This window comes from Melospiza georgiana, chromosome 6 (genome assembly GCF_028018845.1).
Source record: "Melospiza georgiana isolate bMelGeo1 chromosome 6, bMelGeo1.pri, whole genome shotgun sequence".
Lineage (NCBI taxonomy): Eukaryota > Metazoa > Chordata > Aves > Passeriformes > Passerellidae > Melospiza > Melospiza georgiana.
This window is the reverse complement of record NC_080435.1, coordinates 28,017,910-28,036,188: the sequence shown is the minus strand read 5'-3', so window position 1 is coordinate 28,036,188 and position 18,279 is coordinate 28,017,910. Positions and strand designations below refer to the sequence as shown.

Sequence of the window (18,279 nt, the reverse complement as noted above, 5' to 3'; positions counted from 1 at the left end):
CCTAAAGATTAACTGAGTGGCTGGGAAGAAATTAGGGTCTGCTTTTGTTGGAGGCTGTTTTTAGAAATAGCTCCCAGAAATTTTTGGAGAACAGAATCTTCTGAAACTTTAGCAAAAAAGAGCAGCAATCAAGTGACGAGAAATATCGTGGCAGTACCCAAAGTGGGTCACAGAGATGGGATTTTTGGGGGTTTAGTTCTGAGTTAAGCTAGAAGTTAAAAAGATGGGGTTCAGCTGGGGATCTGAGGGGAAGATTTTTGATTTTTGTCCTACCAGAGCCATGTTTGCCATTTAGTGTGATGGAGCATGTGAGTTCCATAAGCAAGCACAGCAGAAGGCAGCCAAGAAACTCATGTAACTGTGGAGGGAAAAATGCATCTTATTTGGTTTTGTTTTGAACTTTTCAGAGGGAGTCTTTTAGTCACTCTCTATTTAAAAGCCTCAAATCTTTCTCCTGTACCTTGGAGATATAAATTAGGAGACCCACCAACTTGTGCAGTGCTTTTCACCATCTGGAAATGGCATCATGTTTTCTTTCTAATAATGCCCTTTCTTCCAGGCAGTGTCTGACTTTTGAGAAAGCTGGTCACTGGATAATGGTTAACCATTTACAATTAAAAGTGACTTCAGCTATTAGTAGAATATTGTTGGCCCTGTAGCAGAGATCCTGCTTTTTAAAATGGTTTTTTTAGGGCTCCTGTCATTTCACAGGGAAGATGTTGTCTAATGATCTGACAGAAAATGCTAATGCCTTTATCTCAGGGAGAAGAATCAACTTTTTCACACCACATCACCCTTTAGTGGTGATATTTTTGTGCTTAGGCAGCCAATGCAAGCACAGAGATGCTGCCTTTGAGTGCATCCACCTGCTTTATCCCTCTGTTTGGCTCTTCCTGAGTTTTGGGTTTGCTGCTTGGATACCTGGGAATTAAAATCCCAAATGATTCAGACAGATCCATCATTTTTGCAGGAAATAGGTGAGGAGCAGGTGCAGGCACCTTGTCCTGGTGGTGGTTTGAGTGTTCATTGCTCCCAGAGGAGATCCCTGCAGCTGGGCTGGGAGCTAAAGTAATTCTGCAGCATTTTTGGGAACCCCACAGTTGGCCAAGGTTCCTACTGATTTTTCAGATTTAAAAGCAATTATCAAATATTTGCATCTGTGCCATGTTTCTTCTGGATTTTGGACTGGAAAGTGAGATTTGACTGGGCAGTTTTTTAGCATTTTTGCCACCAGTGACTGGGCTCTCCCTTGCTGCTTTTACCTCTTGTCCTCTGTCCATGAGTGTGGTTGATTTTTTTGTTTTGGACAGTAGAGATAAATATTTGCATTTGTTTCTAAGATGTGAGAAAAGGGAATGAGGCAACATATTGTTAAAAACCTGAGCTATTGACACTTTTATGCAGCAAAGACCCTGAAAATAAAGACTAATGGACTGTACACAGTGAAAGTCATAGGAAATAGAAATAACTTTTAAACAGCTTCATGATAGTTTCTAGCCTGAGCCAAGTCTCTGTTTACTGTAGAACAGACAAGGAGCTTAAGAATTAATTAGCTAGTTGATATGCACAGTTCATTAATGTGTAAAGGATATTGCACTTTGTGTTGAACACCCAGAGCAGGTCATAGCAAAGTTGCAGGTTGATTTGTTGTTCAGGAGAATTTAATTGCTGCCTGTCATCCTGGCTTGACCTCAGGATGTTCTCTGGCTGCTTCCTGGAAGCTGAAAGTTTCTCACATGAGAGTGTTTTTCCCTTTTTGAGACTGGGCCTTTGCTACATTTGTAAAAGGTAGGAATCAAAGGGCAATATTGAACTAAAAAAAAAAAATAAAATCAGATTTTTTTTTTAAGGGATTGCTTTAAAATGAGTAATTTTTGAAAAGTCTATACGTAAGGAAGAATGATGTGTTGTGTATAAGACTTTTTCCCTAGTTTCTGTCCTTTTTAAGTGGGGAGAGAGGAAAATTCCAAAGCCTTTTAAAGCCACTTTCAGTGCTGTCCCTTGCCTTCAGTGCTGTCTATCCTGCTCCAGAATAGAGTTTTTCTAATCTAAGAAAAAACATGCATTTTATGTGGACTGTTTTCCAGCAACATCTTCTGTTTGCAGTCCCATTCATGGTCATAAGGAGGATTCCCCTCCAAAGAAGAATGGCCCAACATTTCAACTCAATATTTGTCTATTGGGCCATTCATATATTCAGTATTTTAACCTTTCTCCCTTTTGGGCCTGTGCAATAGACTGCAGTTTTTTGGGCTCAAAAATCACATTGTATACCAGGATGGATAAACACTGGTTATTTGGTGCAGATATTGAAGAGAAAATGGAATTTGGATTTGATTATTTTGTTGCATTTTTTAAAAATAGATATGTCATTTGCTCTTTTCTCACCCTCTCTTCAGTATGACCTGAAAGCTTTCTAATCTAAAACTCAATATAATATTTAACTTTTTTAAGGGCAGACTTCTGTACTTTGAAAGCATTATCAGTGGGGCAATATTGAACCCTGTGCAGAGAAATGTAGCTCTGTGTCTGACCTACATTTCTTTCCTGGTTTTCATTTCTTTATCCTTCATCACAGGCAGTGGAAAGCAGCAAAAGGCAAGGTGGGAACCTGGGTCCTTGTGGTGATGCTGTGAGCTTGGCACCTCTGGCATCTCTCCTAAGGCAGGATTAACTTCTCTCCTGGTTGTCTTAGTGCAACTGAGCCCAAACAGGCTCTGCCCCCAGGGCACAGCTTCCCTGCTTGCCCTCCACATCTTGGCCTGAAATAGGCACTGAAAAGCTCACAGAGCTTGTGTGTGTGTGTGTGTGTCTGTGTATGTGTGTTACCTCTGCAAACTGCAACTCCAGAGCTCTGAAATGAATTGAAATGAATCAGAATGAGGGTGCTGACCCTGGAGCTCAGTTAGCAGCAGCAGTGGCTGGAGGTGCTGGTGCTGCCAGCCTGTTTGTCACCTCCTCTCTGCTGAGCTGTGGCACCCCAGGCACATCAGGAACACGTGTGAATGTAGGGATGTACCTGCACATCCTTGTGTTGGTGGCCTGGTTTAGCCTCCTGCAGCCCCAGGTTGGGTCTCCCTTCTGGGTGGAGATGTTGGCTGAGCTGCTCCTGGTCCAGAGGGTCTTCTTTGCTCCTGGGCTGTGGCCTCAAATGTTCCCTTGAAGATGAGCTTGGGTTGGTGAGCAGAAAGCCTTTTGGCTCAAGGGAACATTCACAATTGCTCAACAAGCATGTCAGAATGTATTGTATTATGTAATTTGGCCCACAGTTGAACCTTTTGGAAGTGCTGTCGTTTCTTTAGGAAAGTTCTGCAAACAATAGTTTTATTTTTTTTTCCTTTGGAGAATAATCTAAATGGCTTTTAGGAAGAGCTCTCTGCTGTCTCCTTTTGTGTTGACTTTGGGGGTGAGTTTAAATTCTGAAAGCTTTATTAAAGGAGTAGCTTCTAGTTAAGAAAATACATATTTTTGTTGCATATAATAATAAAGCTGTACTACTATTACTATTATTGGCTTCTTAGGCTCTGCCTAACTCTAGAGCCTAAGAAGATCAGAGTTTGCAACCCAAAACTCTTCTCATGCTTTTTGAGAATTTGATGCCATCCTTCTAGTCTGTCATAGCTCTGGAAATTTAAAATAAGTAAATAACTTTAACCAGTCCTGCGAAAATGTCATATGCTTAAAAATCACATCATTTAAAAACAATTTAGCTTTCTTTTTTCTCCCACAATTTTAAGAATTCAGAATTTCCACGTAAAGAATGAAAAATCAACTACTAATATAGCGTGTTTTACTTAAGATTTTTTTTGGGGTGTTTCTTTTGTTTTTCCCGTGAAAAGCCTCTCAAATATTGTAAAACTCAAGGTAAAAGCAGGAGAACTGGCAGCTTTGCTGTTGGTATGCTCCCAAATGACCTTGAATTTTTTTTGCTACATTGTTCATTAAATCATTAATGCTGATGCTAGCAGTGTCTACAGCAACTTTCCTGAATAAACACAATTCCTTTGCAAAGCTTTGTGCAAATGTCTGTTTACAAATAAAGAGGTAAGCAGCATGCTAAAGCAGGCTGCCAGGCTCACAAAGGTATTGATCCTGAAAATGTTGCTGAAAAAGCACTACAAATTAATTAAAATAATAACAAACACATAAAATAATAACAAATACATAAATGTATGCATCATTTATTCACTTCAGTCTTTTGAAAAACCAGATCAGCTCAGGCAGAAATGATCATGGGGACATTCAGCAGAGCCCTCAGAGCAGGTTCTTGCAGGGAATCAGGACAACTAGCCAATATGATTAAGCAGAAGCCATTTATTGTTTACATGATGCACTATTGATACGTTCTAGAACTGCTGCATACACATTTCCTGATTGGAGCCTCCATCTTGTCCATGGGTTCTGCATGCTCTTCTCAGAGTATGTGACTGATTACAGTCCAGCTGCTTCCCTCTTTTATCCAGTCCTTGTGGTCTTGGCTTTCTGTTTCTCAGCCTCTTCCTCCTTAATTTAGCACAATTTATGTCTTAAAAACCTTGATGCATTGCAGAGGGCTCTGAAGGGAATAGCTACAAGCGATTTGGCTGGGGCACAATGTGGCCTGAATTGTTCAAAGCCATTGCTGCAGGTTGTGGTTTCTGTGTGACTTTGTGCAGTTATCCCATGGCGTGGTGTGGTGATGAACCCTCCTCCCTTGCACTCTCATTACCTAAGGATCCAGCTGAGCATCTGCTCTGAATCCAATGTGCAGATGATTATTGTATTTGGGTTGCTCCCAGATGAAGGCAGGAATAATGAATCTGACTCCATGTTCTCAGAAGGCTAATTTATTATTTTATGATACTATATTATATTAAAGTATGCCATAGTAAACTATACTAAAGAATACAGAGAGGATACTTACAGAAGGCTAAAAGGATAACAATGAAAACTTGTGACTCTTTCCAGTGTCCCAACACAGCTTGGCACTGTTTGGCCAAAGAGTAAAAACAAATCACAGCAGAATCCAATGAAACAATCACCTGTGGGTAAACAATCTCCAAACACATTCCAAAGGAGCAAAACACAGGAGAAGTAAATCAGATAATTATTGTTTTCCTTTTCTCTGAGGCTTCTCATCTTCCCAGGAGAAAAATCCTGGATGAAGGATTTTTCCAGTAAAAGTGAATGCCACAGATGATGCTGCTGGGACCACTGCTGGCAGAGCTGGCCCCACTGCCACCAGAGCGTGGTTTTCTCACCCTGGCTGATCCATTGCACTGCTCAAAACCTCCCTCTTGCTGCTGGAGCAGATTAAAGCCTCCCAGCAGAGCCTCCTAGGTGGCAGAAGGGACATTTTGGAGCCCCAGGCCAGGCTGGCACTCGGGACATGTCACAGCAGCCTGTGGCTTCCCAGAGCAGGGCTGGTGACAGTCGTGGAGCTCCTGAATCCCTGCAGCTGACATTTGGGCTGGGCAAGCCAGCAAGACAGGCCATGCCAAAAGCTTTCTTGGCAAAAAGGGCATTTTCCTTGCAGCCCTGTATTTTAATGGATAGCCAAGAAGTTGTCCCTGATGTGCTGCTGGAGCGTTGGGACCCGAAGGGAACTTACATTGTGAGGGCAAGGAGAGTTCACCACCATCCCAAACAGAAAATTTCTGCTTTGGTTTTCATGTGTAAAAACACATGGCAGTGCAATTGAAATGACCAAATATTGTGCCCTAACGTTTTTCTATTATTTGTTACAAAGTCCAAACTTTTATTTGTTGAGAAGGAAACCTTGTGCAATGTGGTACCTCCTCACAGAGATTTTTCCTCACGGTAAAACTGTTCAATTTCTGTTTACCAACAGAATTCTGATAGTATCAGGAAAAAATATTTTTTCCTGGTTGTCAAAACTAAATTAATAATAGTTTTCAGTTTCAATTTTCTAAGATCACAGGAAAAAAGGTGTTGTTTGGATGTAATGGTGCTTTTTTATTGTCTGGTTCTTGTAGACATAAACTGATAAAAACCTCCATTGACCCTAAACCCTCCATCTTAGCTTTATGTATATTACCATAGTCTAAAACCTTGAACTCTGAGTTTTCCACCATGTGACATTACACCCTTCTATTCAAACTCCACACCCACAATCCCAGTTCTATAATTCAATTTTGGAATTCTTCTCCACAGTCTCAGATCAAATGCAGTGTTCTCTTGAGGGTCTGTGCCTTTCAACACAGAAACTCTAAAATTCTCAGCATCCAGGATTCTAATGGCTAGGATGTAAACAATCTCAGCTGTAGGTAAAATAATCTGGGTTTACATCCATCAGGACAATTTTGGGTTTGGAAGGTCAAGATCTAATCTGGGGAAAGTTACAGCTGAAACAAATGTGAGAAGGTGTCTGTTGAACTGCTTAAATTTTCCTAGAATCTGCTTGAAAAAAAATGGATATGAATGAGATACCTGTGAAGAACAGGATTTAGTTTTCTGGTTTCTTTACCTTCCCTCTTTTGCAGTTTTCTCTGGCTCTCCACCATCCCTTCTTGCTGTAGTAGCTGTGGGTTTGGTAGCTGCTGAAACCACCTTTGTTCTCCCTTCCAGGGTGATCCTGGTGGGCCCTCCAGGCAGATTTCCTGGAGGATGAGCACAAAGCACACTGACCAGAGGAGCAGGCATGGCTTGGCCTGTGGGAACCAGGGCTCAGCACAGGTGTCTTGTGGGTTGGCTTGTTGTCAGGGCTAGGCAACACTTACAAGTTAATTGTTTTGCAAAACGTGTGCAATTAAGCTGCAAAGGCCTGTGGAATGATGCCAAAGTGAGATGTATGGGATAGATAGGTTGTGATGTAATGATCTCATCAATGTAAAATTGGGATAACATATGATGGAGGCATAGGTTTTTGCCATTCTGTACAGTGAGCAAGATTTTGATATGCTACATAGCTATTTTTATAAATGCTTTGCTGAGCATTTGTATTTTTGTTCATAGTGTATTTCACATCCTTTGGCTTACGAAATCTGTATTTTTGTGCCATTTGTAAATTCTTAATGAAAAAAAATGACAGCATTAGGAAAACTCTGAAGTGGTGCTATCATCGTATAGTGTAGGCTCAATGCTCTTCAATGGAAATAAATTGCAGAACCCTGTGATTAGGATGTGCATTTTTTCACTGGTGTAACAGAGATTACTGTTAATTTCTGTTAATTCTGTTAATTTTCTTATTGTATCCCCTACCAGTCATATCTGACCTTTGGGCACTCAATCTCTTGTGGTAAAACAATAATAAGTGGGAAGCATTGTACTTTTGAGAAGGAAAAATAAAGCTTTTTTTGGTATGTTAGCGGCATTGTTCTAAAGATAAAGAGCAGGTGTAGCCCTGGGATAGCCCTATCTGGTACTGGCTAGGGTGGGGTAAAGTGCTAAAGGGTCTCTCAGCAATACTTGTAGGTGGCTTGTTGTTCTTCTCGAATCCTAGAATCATGAGGGTTGGAAAAGACCTTGATTAAGGTGATGAAAAACCTTGAGGGCAAGATGTGAAGGAAGTGGCTGAAGTCCCTTGGCTTGCTCAGCTTGGAGAAGAGAAGGTGAGGGGTGCTCTCATGGTATCCCACACCTTCCTCATGGGGACCCTCACTTTATTAAAGGGGAGAGGTGAGGGTCCTTATCACACCTTGAGGTGTGCACAGAAGTGCTCATAAATGTAGGAAACATGGTTTTCTCCAAACGGGACTGATTTTTAACTTCTTGCTCTGGCATATTGGAAGTGTTCCTCATTGTTGCTACTGGAAAAGTCCCTCATCAGTGATGGCTGCTGTAACGAGGTTACTGCTAGATGGATTTTTGGGACCGTTGGAGGTAGTGGTTCATCAGTAGGCTGAGATATGAGAGAATAACAGGTAATCTAGAGGCAGGAGGAGCAGCTACTGCTGTGTGCCAGTATGCACAGTGCATGCTGTGGGGAGCTCTCATTGTGGCTTTCCTGCTGATTTGAATTGGTTGTCTCCTCCTTCATCAAGTGTGTTTAGCTGTTGATAGATGCAGAAGTGCAATGTTTTCCTGCCTGCCCTTTTTTCCGTGATTCAGTCCTGGTTTGCACAGTTTTTGGTAGGGAGCTGTAGTGCTTGGTGCCATCCTAACAATTCTCAAGCACACAGTACGTCCTTCAGTTGCACCTCCATGTGTTGTGTCTGTCTGGTTTCTACCAGGATGCTGAATTTATGGCAGTTTTAAACAGATGCTGGCAGTCATTATCTTTCCATAGGCATAGAATAAAAGAAAATCTGCTGCAGTGAAATGCCAGCATCACTCATAGGTTGCAGCATATTGTATAATTTTCTTAATGCTTCAGTAACTCTGGAGCTTGACTTCATTAATGGGCATGAACAGAGAAGCTGGCAGTTGGTAGGGAATGGAGGGAACAAGAACTGAAGGACTGGAATAAAGAAGTGGCTAGAGGATATTTTTATTTGGTGTTTTATCTTCTTTGCAATATTTGAACTTTTCTTCACTTCTTGTCAATATGAGGTAACTTCAATGCTTTTTCCAGGTTTATGTTGTCTCTCTGCTTGTAATCATTCTCATTAAACCAATGTGTGAAGAAATGTGTGAAGAATGGTGCAGTCTGTGAGAGGATTGACAGGTTTTGCTGTTTTGGAAAAGCAGAAAACATTGCCTTGCTTAAGTCCCCTTTAGGACTTGTGCTAGATTAGTTCTAGGACTAAGTGCTATAAGAAATCCCACACAAAGGCTTTGCAGTCATTTTTCAGTTCTGGTGAAACAAGACAGTCAGAGGTGCAACAGGTTGGGTAATGATGACTTCACCAGCAGAGATATTTAAGCTGCAGGTTGCCTAAAATCTGGTTTTGCAAAGCACATCAGCTAGTTCTTAATTTCAGGCACATGTTTGAATCCATTCCAATCCATTCCACATGTTTGAATCCATTCCAGCTGAGCAAGATTCATCTTATCTTCTTTCTTACCTTCTGTTAAAAGTCTGCCACGCTCACAAGGAAGGAAAAGCCACCAAAACACAGTCTAGAACACAATGTGCCTTCCAACACAGGGTGGAGCGTGGAGAGTATCAGAAACCAGGCCACACCAGTCTCTGAGGACACATCAGCAGCCAAGGCCCAAGTACAAAAGTGTCCCTTCTGTGCTGCAAACCTCTCCTGGTGGGTCAAATTCCCTGGTGGACTCTGCAGCCTCTTGTCCAGCCTGCTGACCTTCTGGAGCAGCTCCATAAAAGTGGATTGCGCTCCTTGTTCCCCTGCTTATCCCTCCTTTCCATATGTAACCCTATGTCTGCCCCCCTTTGCTTTTCTCCAGATCAGTTGTGTACAAGTTAGCCTGTGTCAAGTGGAAGGTCTGGGGATTTTGGTTGTGTGGAGGACAGAGCTCTGTTCTGTTGTCCATCCTGGAGCTGCTTCCCTAAACCAAGTTGCTTCTGGAGACTATAATTATTCTTGCATCTCAGTGAAGGAGATAGTAATGGCTGTTTTTCACCATGGCTTAATAAAACTCTTAATAAAAATACAGGGATAAAATGGGAGATCTCGCATTGTTTTGGGTTTTCTTATTTTTTTTTTTAGAGAGAGAAAGTGCTGAACATAATTCCAGCACATTTCTGTGGAATGCACACAGGAGCCTGAAGGAGCTGGTCTCCAATCAAGTACTGTGGCCTGTGCATATGGAGGATGGTGGTGTAAAAACTTATGAGGAAAGAAAACTGTAGAAAGAAAGAAACTTAGATTCAGATAGGTGCAGCATGACCCATTCTCCTCCCTTGTGCTGGAAGATCTCCTGCTGCTGGCTCCTGTCCATGTGGGCTGATCCCAGTTGGTGCTGTTGGCTCTGCTGACCCTTGGGTTCTTGGGTGGCTGGAGCCAGTGTCCAGCCCATTTTATGTGTCTCAAGATCTGCTCTGCTTGCTTTTCCACACCATTATGTTGGGTTATTCACAGGGCTGTGGAGGAGGTTGGCATCCCCTGTGTCTGATCCAGATGTGCTGCAGCTGGAGGGCAGGATTTAGCTCCATGTTTTCCCTCTGCTTGGCTATGCAAGGGGACACAGATTGGCATGGTACCAAGGGCTAGGACTAAGGTTTGATCTATTGTTTTGACATGGGGGAAGGGAAAAAGAAACCCCACCACCTTAAATTTTACCCTTGAGTGAATCTTAATCTTTGAATTAGTACAAATGTGAGTGTTCCCATTCTGTGATTTCAGGATAACTGTAATCATTTCAAGAAAACAAAGCCTAGGAACATTATGGTGTTGAATGCAGAGTAAACTGGTGTTTGAAATGATGTGTTGAGCATCTGCACATGTCAAAAAAAGAAGTGTTTAATGTCCTATTTTGTTTTGGATCTTCCCCCCTCTCCTCTTGTTCATCCCTGTTTTATTTTCTCCCTTTTGTGCCTGTAATTGCACACATTATTAGAGCTGGCAGGATGAGCACCTCCAGATGCATCCTGCAGGAACACAGCCAGTGCTGACTCTATTCCCATGTCAGACTGCATGCCAAGGCAGTGAAGTTTGCTTGTCAAAACCCATTCCCTTTCTGCACTGCTTCTAAACCCATCTTCTCACACAGCGTTTTGACACAGGGTGACTCATGATAACCTCAAGAACTGTCCCAGGCTCAGGGATGTGTCTTTTAGTATGTTGAGACCTCCCTGGTAAAAGTAGGATTTTGGAATAGCATGGCTAAGGCAGCTTTCCTTATTCTTCTGTCAGATGAAAGAAGTTGAGGGGTTTAAAATCTGTTGTGTTGAACCTTTCACTGGGTTTCATGTTTGTGGTTTGTTGTTGGTTTTTTTTTTTTTTTTGGTAAATGTTCTCTGAATTTTTATGCACTCTGAAAACATCAACAAAAAAATTCACTTGTTTTACCAAACTTAATGCATTTTGTGTTGGGATTTGTAGCAACAAGATAACTCTTCATTTTGGGGAAGAATATGCTAATTTTCCTTATTATTTTACAGGTGTCAGGCAACAGCATGTCAACGATGCTCCTTCTACAGGATCTTTTCCTAACTGGAGATCTATACTATCACCAACATGGCCTTCCACAGAAACCAAGACCCCCTCAATAGCTGATCATTCCCTGGGACAGACTTTGGAGAACGCAGACTTGCTTCAGATGATCAGAACAACGCTGACTGGCGCCCGTGCCAGGACTTTGGATCAGATGCACCTGTCACCCTCCCTGTACCAGGGCAGTGGGAGCAGTGCACCCCAGGAACCCGCTGAGGTCTCGGCCGAGTCGCCGCTGAGGCCGTCGCCTCACGATGCAGATGACACAGCTGCTCTAACAGGTTTGCCTCAGCTTGGTATGTTTGCCACATTGCCCACCACACCACCAGTGACACATTTGGGTACAGCTGTGCCATCCCAGCCAGTGCCATTAGAAACCACCCTCCATTTGCAGAGAAAGCACATCAGGATCAGACATGCTTGCCGCTGTTCCATCACCATCATTCTCCTCATTGATAATCCAGTCACCTCATGCCATTAACTTTTCTAAACCAGCTGTACTGCCCATCCAAGTGCCTTTGTCTGCAGATCCTGAAGGTTTCTTCAGCACAGATTCAGCTAGCTCACAGGTTAGTGAAAGCAGGAATAGTGCTCTAAGCGTGGTGCATTCCAGTGTGGTGAATCACAGGAGGGTCCCACCTTGTTTATGGGGGCCATGCTTTTAATTGGATCAACCACAGTGCATTTCACAGAGTTAGTGGGAAAAGGGTTTCCTTTGGAAAGGACCTCGTTGTCATCTGTATATTCTGATATTCCTGGGTAAAAAAGAATCAGTCTTCCCTGACAGTAATTTCTAAAAGTTTGTCATGGTTCCTTGGTGAGAGCATGTAAAATGTCTCTTCTACTGGGATAGAAGTAGACATTTAGGGCAGCACTGACTGGCACAATCAGTGGTACCCCTCTTCTGTCATCATCAGTTTTTCAGGATAAAGCAGCTGTTCCCACATCAGTCTTCCATGCTGCGGGTACTCCACATCCAACACCGCCAATGAGTCACCCTCAGTCTTTCACAGCACTGACTAATTCCACTACAGCCTCTCACCCTGCACCTTTCATGTCATCAGCCTTCAAGAGCTCGGCTGAGGTCTCTAGCTGAGCACAGAGTCCTCCCTTTTACTGCCAATATCGCTTTTTCCAGATGCAAAGCACGCTCGCAGTGCAGTGCTGCCAGTAGGAGAATTTAGAAGCAAAACAGATTTTCTCTTTAGAAATGCAGCACACTCCTCTCCAACAAGCCCAAGGTCTCCCTTGCTAATGGAGACAAACGAGGTGTTTACTGGGGCAGCACGCACAGCCAGTCCCAGGGTGGCAGCAGCCAACCAGGACAGGCTGCAGATCCCTCCTCCTGCTGCCTCTGAATCAGAATTTTGCAGAAATTGGACTGATGGAACTTAGCAGGCAAATAGCATGAGACTCCCAGCTGCTTCGGCCCTGCTCTCCCAAATCCTGGTGGCTTTCCTGTGGCAAGGACGGCTCAACAGCCTTTCACAAGAGGAGTGACAGCAAAGATGTCCGTGAACTTTAATGCTAATGATGTTCTGTGTTATGGAACTCAGCTTCTCAAAGTTTCTCCAGGTATCCAAATCTGTGCACTCCTCACAGGATCAAGGATACTAGACACTGTTTTGGAGATGGCCATGATGACTCTTGATCTAGCTGCAGTGCCATTAATTACTTCCCCTGTATGCCTTTCCAAACCTGAACCTGCTATCACAAATACTTCTGCCACTACTGCTTTTGTGACTGCACATCTTCCACCTGGAGATGCAGAAAGTTCAGATGTAACCACAAATGAAGACAGAAGTATGGGAATAACCACTCATGTGAAGCCACACGCAGAATATTCATCTCCAAGAACTTTAAATAATTTAACCTCTGGTCAGGCTTTGCATTCAGTTGCTAAAAAGCCACTGGCCTCTGTCATGCCTCCAGCGTGGGGTACACTGCCATCATTGTTTCCTTGACAACAGTGATGGGCAGCCACAGTTCTGGCTCTTCCAGGATTTTGAATGCAGGCTCTGAAAGCAATTTAGATCCTGTCAGCCTTCCTGAAGTTGTAACTTCAGCTTCTATGTGGACCAATAAAGCGTTGCTGTCTGCAGCTGGCATTAGTATTCCTTCGGTAAAAACTTCAGTTTGAAAGGAAAAAAGGGAAGTTGCTCCAAGTAGTTTTCCAATGGAAGATGAGTGCTATGCACCATACTCAGTAGTGTCAAGTCTGCAAAACAAAATTAATACAAATCAGCAGCCTCTCTTCTCCACCCCTTCAGCAAATTATACATATACATCCTATAGTCAAAACATTTCAGATTTACCCTTTCCTGAAAAGAATAACTTTTCAGAATTTGATGTAGATGCTCTTGCGCTGAAAACATCTCCCGTTCAGTATTCATCCATCGCTATTGCATTGACAATGCCTGACACTCTGCAAAAAAATGCATGGAAACACGGCCGAAAACATTGCTGATTTCTTCCATGTTGAAGTTCCTATCAGTATACATGAGAAAGAACCTCTCCATTTCCATGTGCCTCCTGTTAATGCTACAGGTGCTCTCCCTAGCTCTCTAGAATCCCAAACAAATGATGCTGGAAAGATTACTGATGGAAACAGGCACAGCAGCAGTGTTGGTTTTTCAGCTCACTGGCAGCTTGACTACTTCAGCCCCAAAGAGAAGCAGTGTCACCCTCAGCACACTGCCAGCCTAGTCCTCCTTCCCTGTCACCAAGCCTTCTGGTTAAGAAGGCTCAACTCTCTCCCAACTCTCTTGAATAGTTTGATCTGAGAAGACACTGGTTCTGGGAATTTTCTGGAATTTGCAGACAACCAGTTGAGTCCCCTGGTTATTTCTTTACGGCTGATAAATATCCAGCCACATTCAGTGAGGAGGAGTGGGACACAAGTGCTACAAGTCATAGTCTAGATCTAAATAACATATCTAATAAAGCTACCAAGGGCATCCCATTGCAAACCCCTACCACCAGTGCTCTGCAGTCAAGTCATCATAACTTCTGTCCATGCATCACCAACATAGATAGAGTCTCCTTTTTTGCCAACAACCAACTTTACCCATTCTGTTCTTGCAGTGTTATCTGGAGTATCTTCTGGTGCAATACCTACAGTAGAAACTTCAGAAGCAAAACCACTAACAAGAAAATCATCTCCAGCTTCACCAGTGCCAGCTTCTTCCTTCTTTTCTCTAGGCACTGAAAACACCCCTTTGCCATCCGTGATGGCTTTAAGCACACCAATCCTGACACTAACAAAAAATAACACTGCCACAAAACTGGCACTGGATCCAAGCTCAGTAGGAACACAGGCAGATTTTCCTTTTGCAACAAGAAATGTGACTGCCTCACCTCTGGACACTCCAGCTCTGCTCATAACCCCCAAGAGCAGCACGGCCACAGCTTCCACACTCGCACCCACAGCCCACGTACCAAGGCAGATAGAAACAACAGTAACTGACACCCAGAAGTTCCCGAGCTCAGACATCACCAAAAGGCCAACCCCATCCCCACTGACAATGACAGCAGCTTTGACATCTATTACAGCATCAGCGAAAACAACTAGGCTCCCCCCTCCTGCCGTGGAACTCAGCCCTGCTCCTCCCGGCGCCACGGCAGCCGCTGCTTTCGCTAACATGACGGCAGCTCCCTCCCTGGATTGCCGGCTCTCTGCCAACATGATGGTGAAAACAGGTACGTGCAGCCTCTGCTGAAGGGCTCCCTTGTGTCTGTGAGGTGTGAGACACACACCCCAGTGTCCAGGAATGTGGGGCAGCAGTGATTGATCCGCTGTGCTGGCAAATCAGATGGGTACGGGCAGGGTTGTTAGTTGGAAATGGTGTTGGCTTTGCTTGTGGCTGGGTTTTGACATGAGTGTGTCAAATGAAGTGGTGAGATCAGGTGCTGTGGATTCAGGGGTCACTGTGGGACCACCTGCAGTGGTGGGACAGCCCTGTAAGCTGGGATGGTTTGGTGCCTGCTTTGCAGTGAGGAGTCTGTGCTGCTGGAGAGGACAGTTGCAGTGACCTGCCTTGGTCCTCAGCCCTGTTTATCCACAAAACCCTAATTCTTTTCTAGTATGAACACCTTATTCTATCAGTACAGATCCATTTGAAAATTATGTTTAGCATTTAGAGTTGCACACTTTGAAATGGGAGGATTTTGAGTTTTCCATGTGAACAGTGCTGCTTCTGGCTCTGGCTGCTTTTTCATGGGCATCTTCTCCTTAGCTGTAAGAACTCTGAATTAAAGGGGCCTGGAGAGGTACCTTGCCCAGGCTCCTCATGGACTCCTTATGGCAGCACAGTACCAGAAGATGTGTGTGTCTGGGAGATCTCAGCAAAGAATAGGTGCAGAAAAGAGATTGTGACCTTGCATGATGCAGGCTACAGTGATATAAGCAGCTTTTGGACCTGAGGTGTGTTTGTTAGCTGCTAAATATCCTCATTGGTAGCATGATGAGTACAATAGCTCTTTCTAAAGATAAAAGTAGCTTGTGTACAGTATATGATTGAAAGCACTCAAGCACAGCTAAAAAGATCTTCCTGAAAATTATAAGAGAAAAATAAGAAGATAGTGATAGTTTTATTAAAGAAAGCATAGAGATGCTTTCTAAATAGAAAATAATTGCAGCAGTGGAGCAGCAGATTTGCTTTATATAACTGGCCATGAAGATGTGAAGCCTGCCTGTGCAGCTCTGGTTCAGTCCCCTGGGAATGCTGTGCCAGTCTGTCCTCAGGCAGTGAGTGGCCTCATGCCTCCTTGGAGAGGCAACATGGCAAAGCCTTGTTGTTGCTGCTAATGAAATTGCATTTGTTAGACCTTGCTCTGGAATCATGGAAACAATGGGCCATTGCCATGGGATGAATAGGGAACTCAGGAGCTGCTGAGCCCCTGCAGTTCTTGTCTTTGGAGCTGCTGCTAATCCAGGCTGCTTTGATGATCCCTGCACAGCCAGCCCAATGAAAAACAATTAAAGAAAGCAAACAAGAGCGTGGTGATGTGTCAAACCATCCTGTGGCTTTTGTTGCTCCACAGTTCTGTTTCTGAACACAAGGAGGATGATGATCAGCAATGCCTTCAGGGAGAGTGTGAGAAAAGGCCTCAACCAAGTGCTGAGACAAGCTTTCAACCAGAATGTCAGTGCTCAGGTAAGAGTGCTTGGCTTTCTCTGCTTGATTTCACCAAAACAGCTTTCCCACCAAAGAACCACAGCTGTCTGCAGCTCCAGTGGTGTCCCTGGATGCAGGAAGCCTCTTGGAGGAGAGCTCTGAGATTTTCCTATGGAGAGCAGGCAGAGGTGGCACCTATTCTGGTCTCTAAAAATATCAGGAATACTCCAAAGCTTTTAGTGGTTTATTTGATGATGAAGAAGAGAAAAACGCAGACTTCTTTTTAGTGTGCTCTGGGAAATGACTACTGACAGCAGTTTCCTCTTCCCCCTGCAGCTCAGGAGTGACTTCTGCTCAGGGGCAGCCAGGTGCTGCTGTGCTCAGCCTGGATCAATGGCAAGAGCATGGCTGTAAATGGGATGTCAGTGCAGTCAGTCCGCTCCCTGCTCTGAAAACCCAGTACCTGACAGGTGCAATTTCACAGGAACCAGAATCCCAAGCAGGGAGAAAGCATGTTTTATTGAAAATAAATGGAGGTGATGTGTTTATCACTTTGCAGCTAAATTGCATGAACTTCTGCACTGCTGTGTGTGGGAGCAGGCTCGGGTGGGCTGCCAGAGCCCTTTTCCTTGAGACACAGCTTCCTCTGCTCTCAAGCTGGGGTTTGTGTGGGGTCCAAGCCTCTGGGAAGGAAAAAAGTAATTTTCCTCAAAACAGAGGTTATCCAAGTTGATTTTGGTCCTCACACTATATTGCTGCAAGTGTGGAGGATGTCAGTTGCTTTGGGAATTGTGTGCGCCTTGGCAGCAGTAATAAACACTGCCAGGTTTAGTCCCCTACCTTTCTACAAATTGAGAGAAGCTGCCCTCTTCTAACAGAGGAAACCAGCTAAAACTTAGTGAGGAGAACCAGTTCCAGGGCTAAAGCTTTTTGGAAAATACTGAATTTTGAGGTAAAACTCAGGTCATGATTTGAGTTTTGACTCAGTGTGTCCGTTCTTGTGATTTGGCATTTCCACTCATATAGGTCTGCTCATAGACTTAACCATCTGGGACAGTACAGGAGGAGATAAGAGACAGCCCAATCAAATATTGGAAACTTTTGTCTTTCAAAAAGTCAGTGAAGTTTGGACACAGAGTGAGAGCTAGACGCTCTTTATGTTTTTCCACATATGTGTAAAATGTCCCTGTATCTGTGCATGGGTGAAGGGCCAGCCTGACCAGGAGCTTTGCAGCTGTGGTAGCAGTTCTGCACTCCTTTAATTTGGAGTCTATGCTGCATGGGCTGAGCCTAAAACTCTCTGAGCAGCTCTGCTAATACCATGTCTGTCGTTATTGTATTGAGGATGGATGAATAAGGTGACACATGGACTCCAAAGTCTCAGAAGGCAAAATGCTATTTTATTAAAAACCACACACTTTTTGTAGACAGTTACAATACAGGTGGACCTGACTGGTCCTCAATCAACATCCCTCACACCATTGGCTAATTAGGCACCACCATCTTGTAAATATCTTATGAGAAAACAACACCAGCTGCAAAATGAAGAACTGTTTTAATTCCTTCTCTGAACTTTCCCAAAACTTCGAAGAGCAATTCCTGGGTAAGGTTATCTGACTTTCTTCTCTGACTAGTTCTCAACATCCACACCATGTCTGATATGACGCTAACTGATCCCACAGGGTTTCTAGAGGATTGCAGGATAAAAACCTTGCCAGGGACACATATTCAGGGTGAGAAACCCCATAAACCACTGTCATTGTTTAGTAAGAAATGACACAGAGTCGTCTTTACTTCTTTTATATGCTGTTTTATACACTGTTCTGATACAGGTGGACCTGATTGGTCATTCAACCAATCAATACATTTCACCTGATTGGCTAATTAACAAGACACCCCCATTTATAAACAATCTTATGAGAATAACAAGAAAACAGACATTAGGAAAACAACACCTGCAGGTTGTTTTTAATAATTGGATATCATTGTTTTTCTTCAACTCCCTAAAGTCTCCCAGGCTGATTCTGGGGAAACTTATCTAGTTTTCTCTCTCTCTGACCAGGCTGTCACATCCACAAACAGCATCTGAACTGCTGGTTTCTCTGGGTCTGGATTGAAGGCACTTAAGGCAGTTCATGTTCATACTCAGGGGTTTATTATTT

At 43.5% G+C, this 18,279-nt stretch overlaps 1 protein-coding gene across 1 annotated transcript in view; it reads left to right on the top strand.

Annotated features, from left to right (window-relative positions):
- KIAA1549L (KIAA1549 like) overlaps positions 1 to 18,279 on the top strand; it is a 133,759-nt gene that overhangs the window by 46,398 nt on the left and 69,082 nt on the right. Inside the window, exons 2-4 of the mRNA XM_058026707.1 lie at positions 10,949 to 11,296; positions 14,085 to 14,699; positions 16,044 to 16,156. Of these exons, the coding sequence (XP_057882690.1) occupies positions 10,949 to 11,296; positions 14,085 to 14,699; positions 16,044 to 16,156 (1,076 nt within the window). The remainder of the gene's footprint in view (positions 1 to 10,948; positions 11,297 to 14,084; positions 14,700 to 16,043; positions 16,157 to 18,279) is intronic.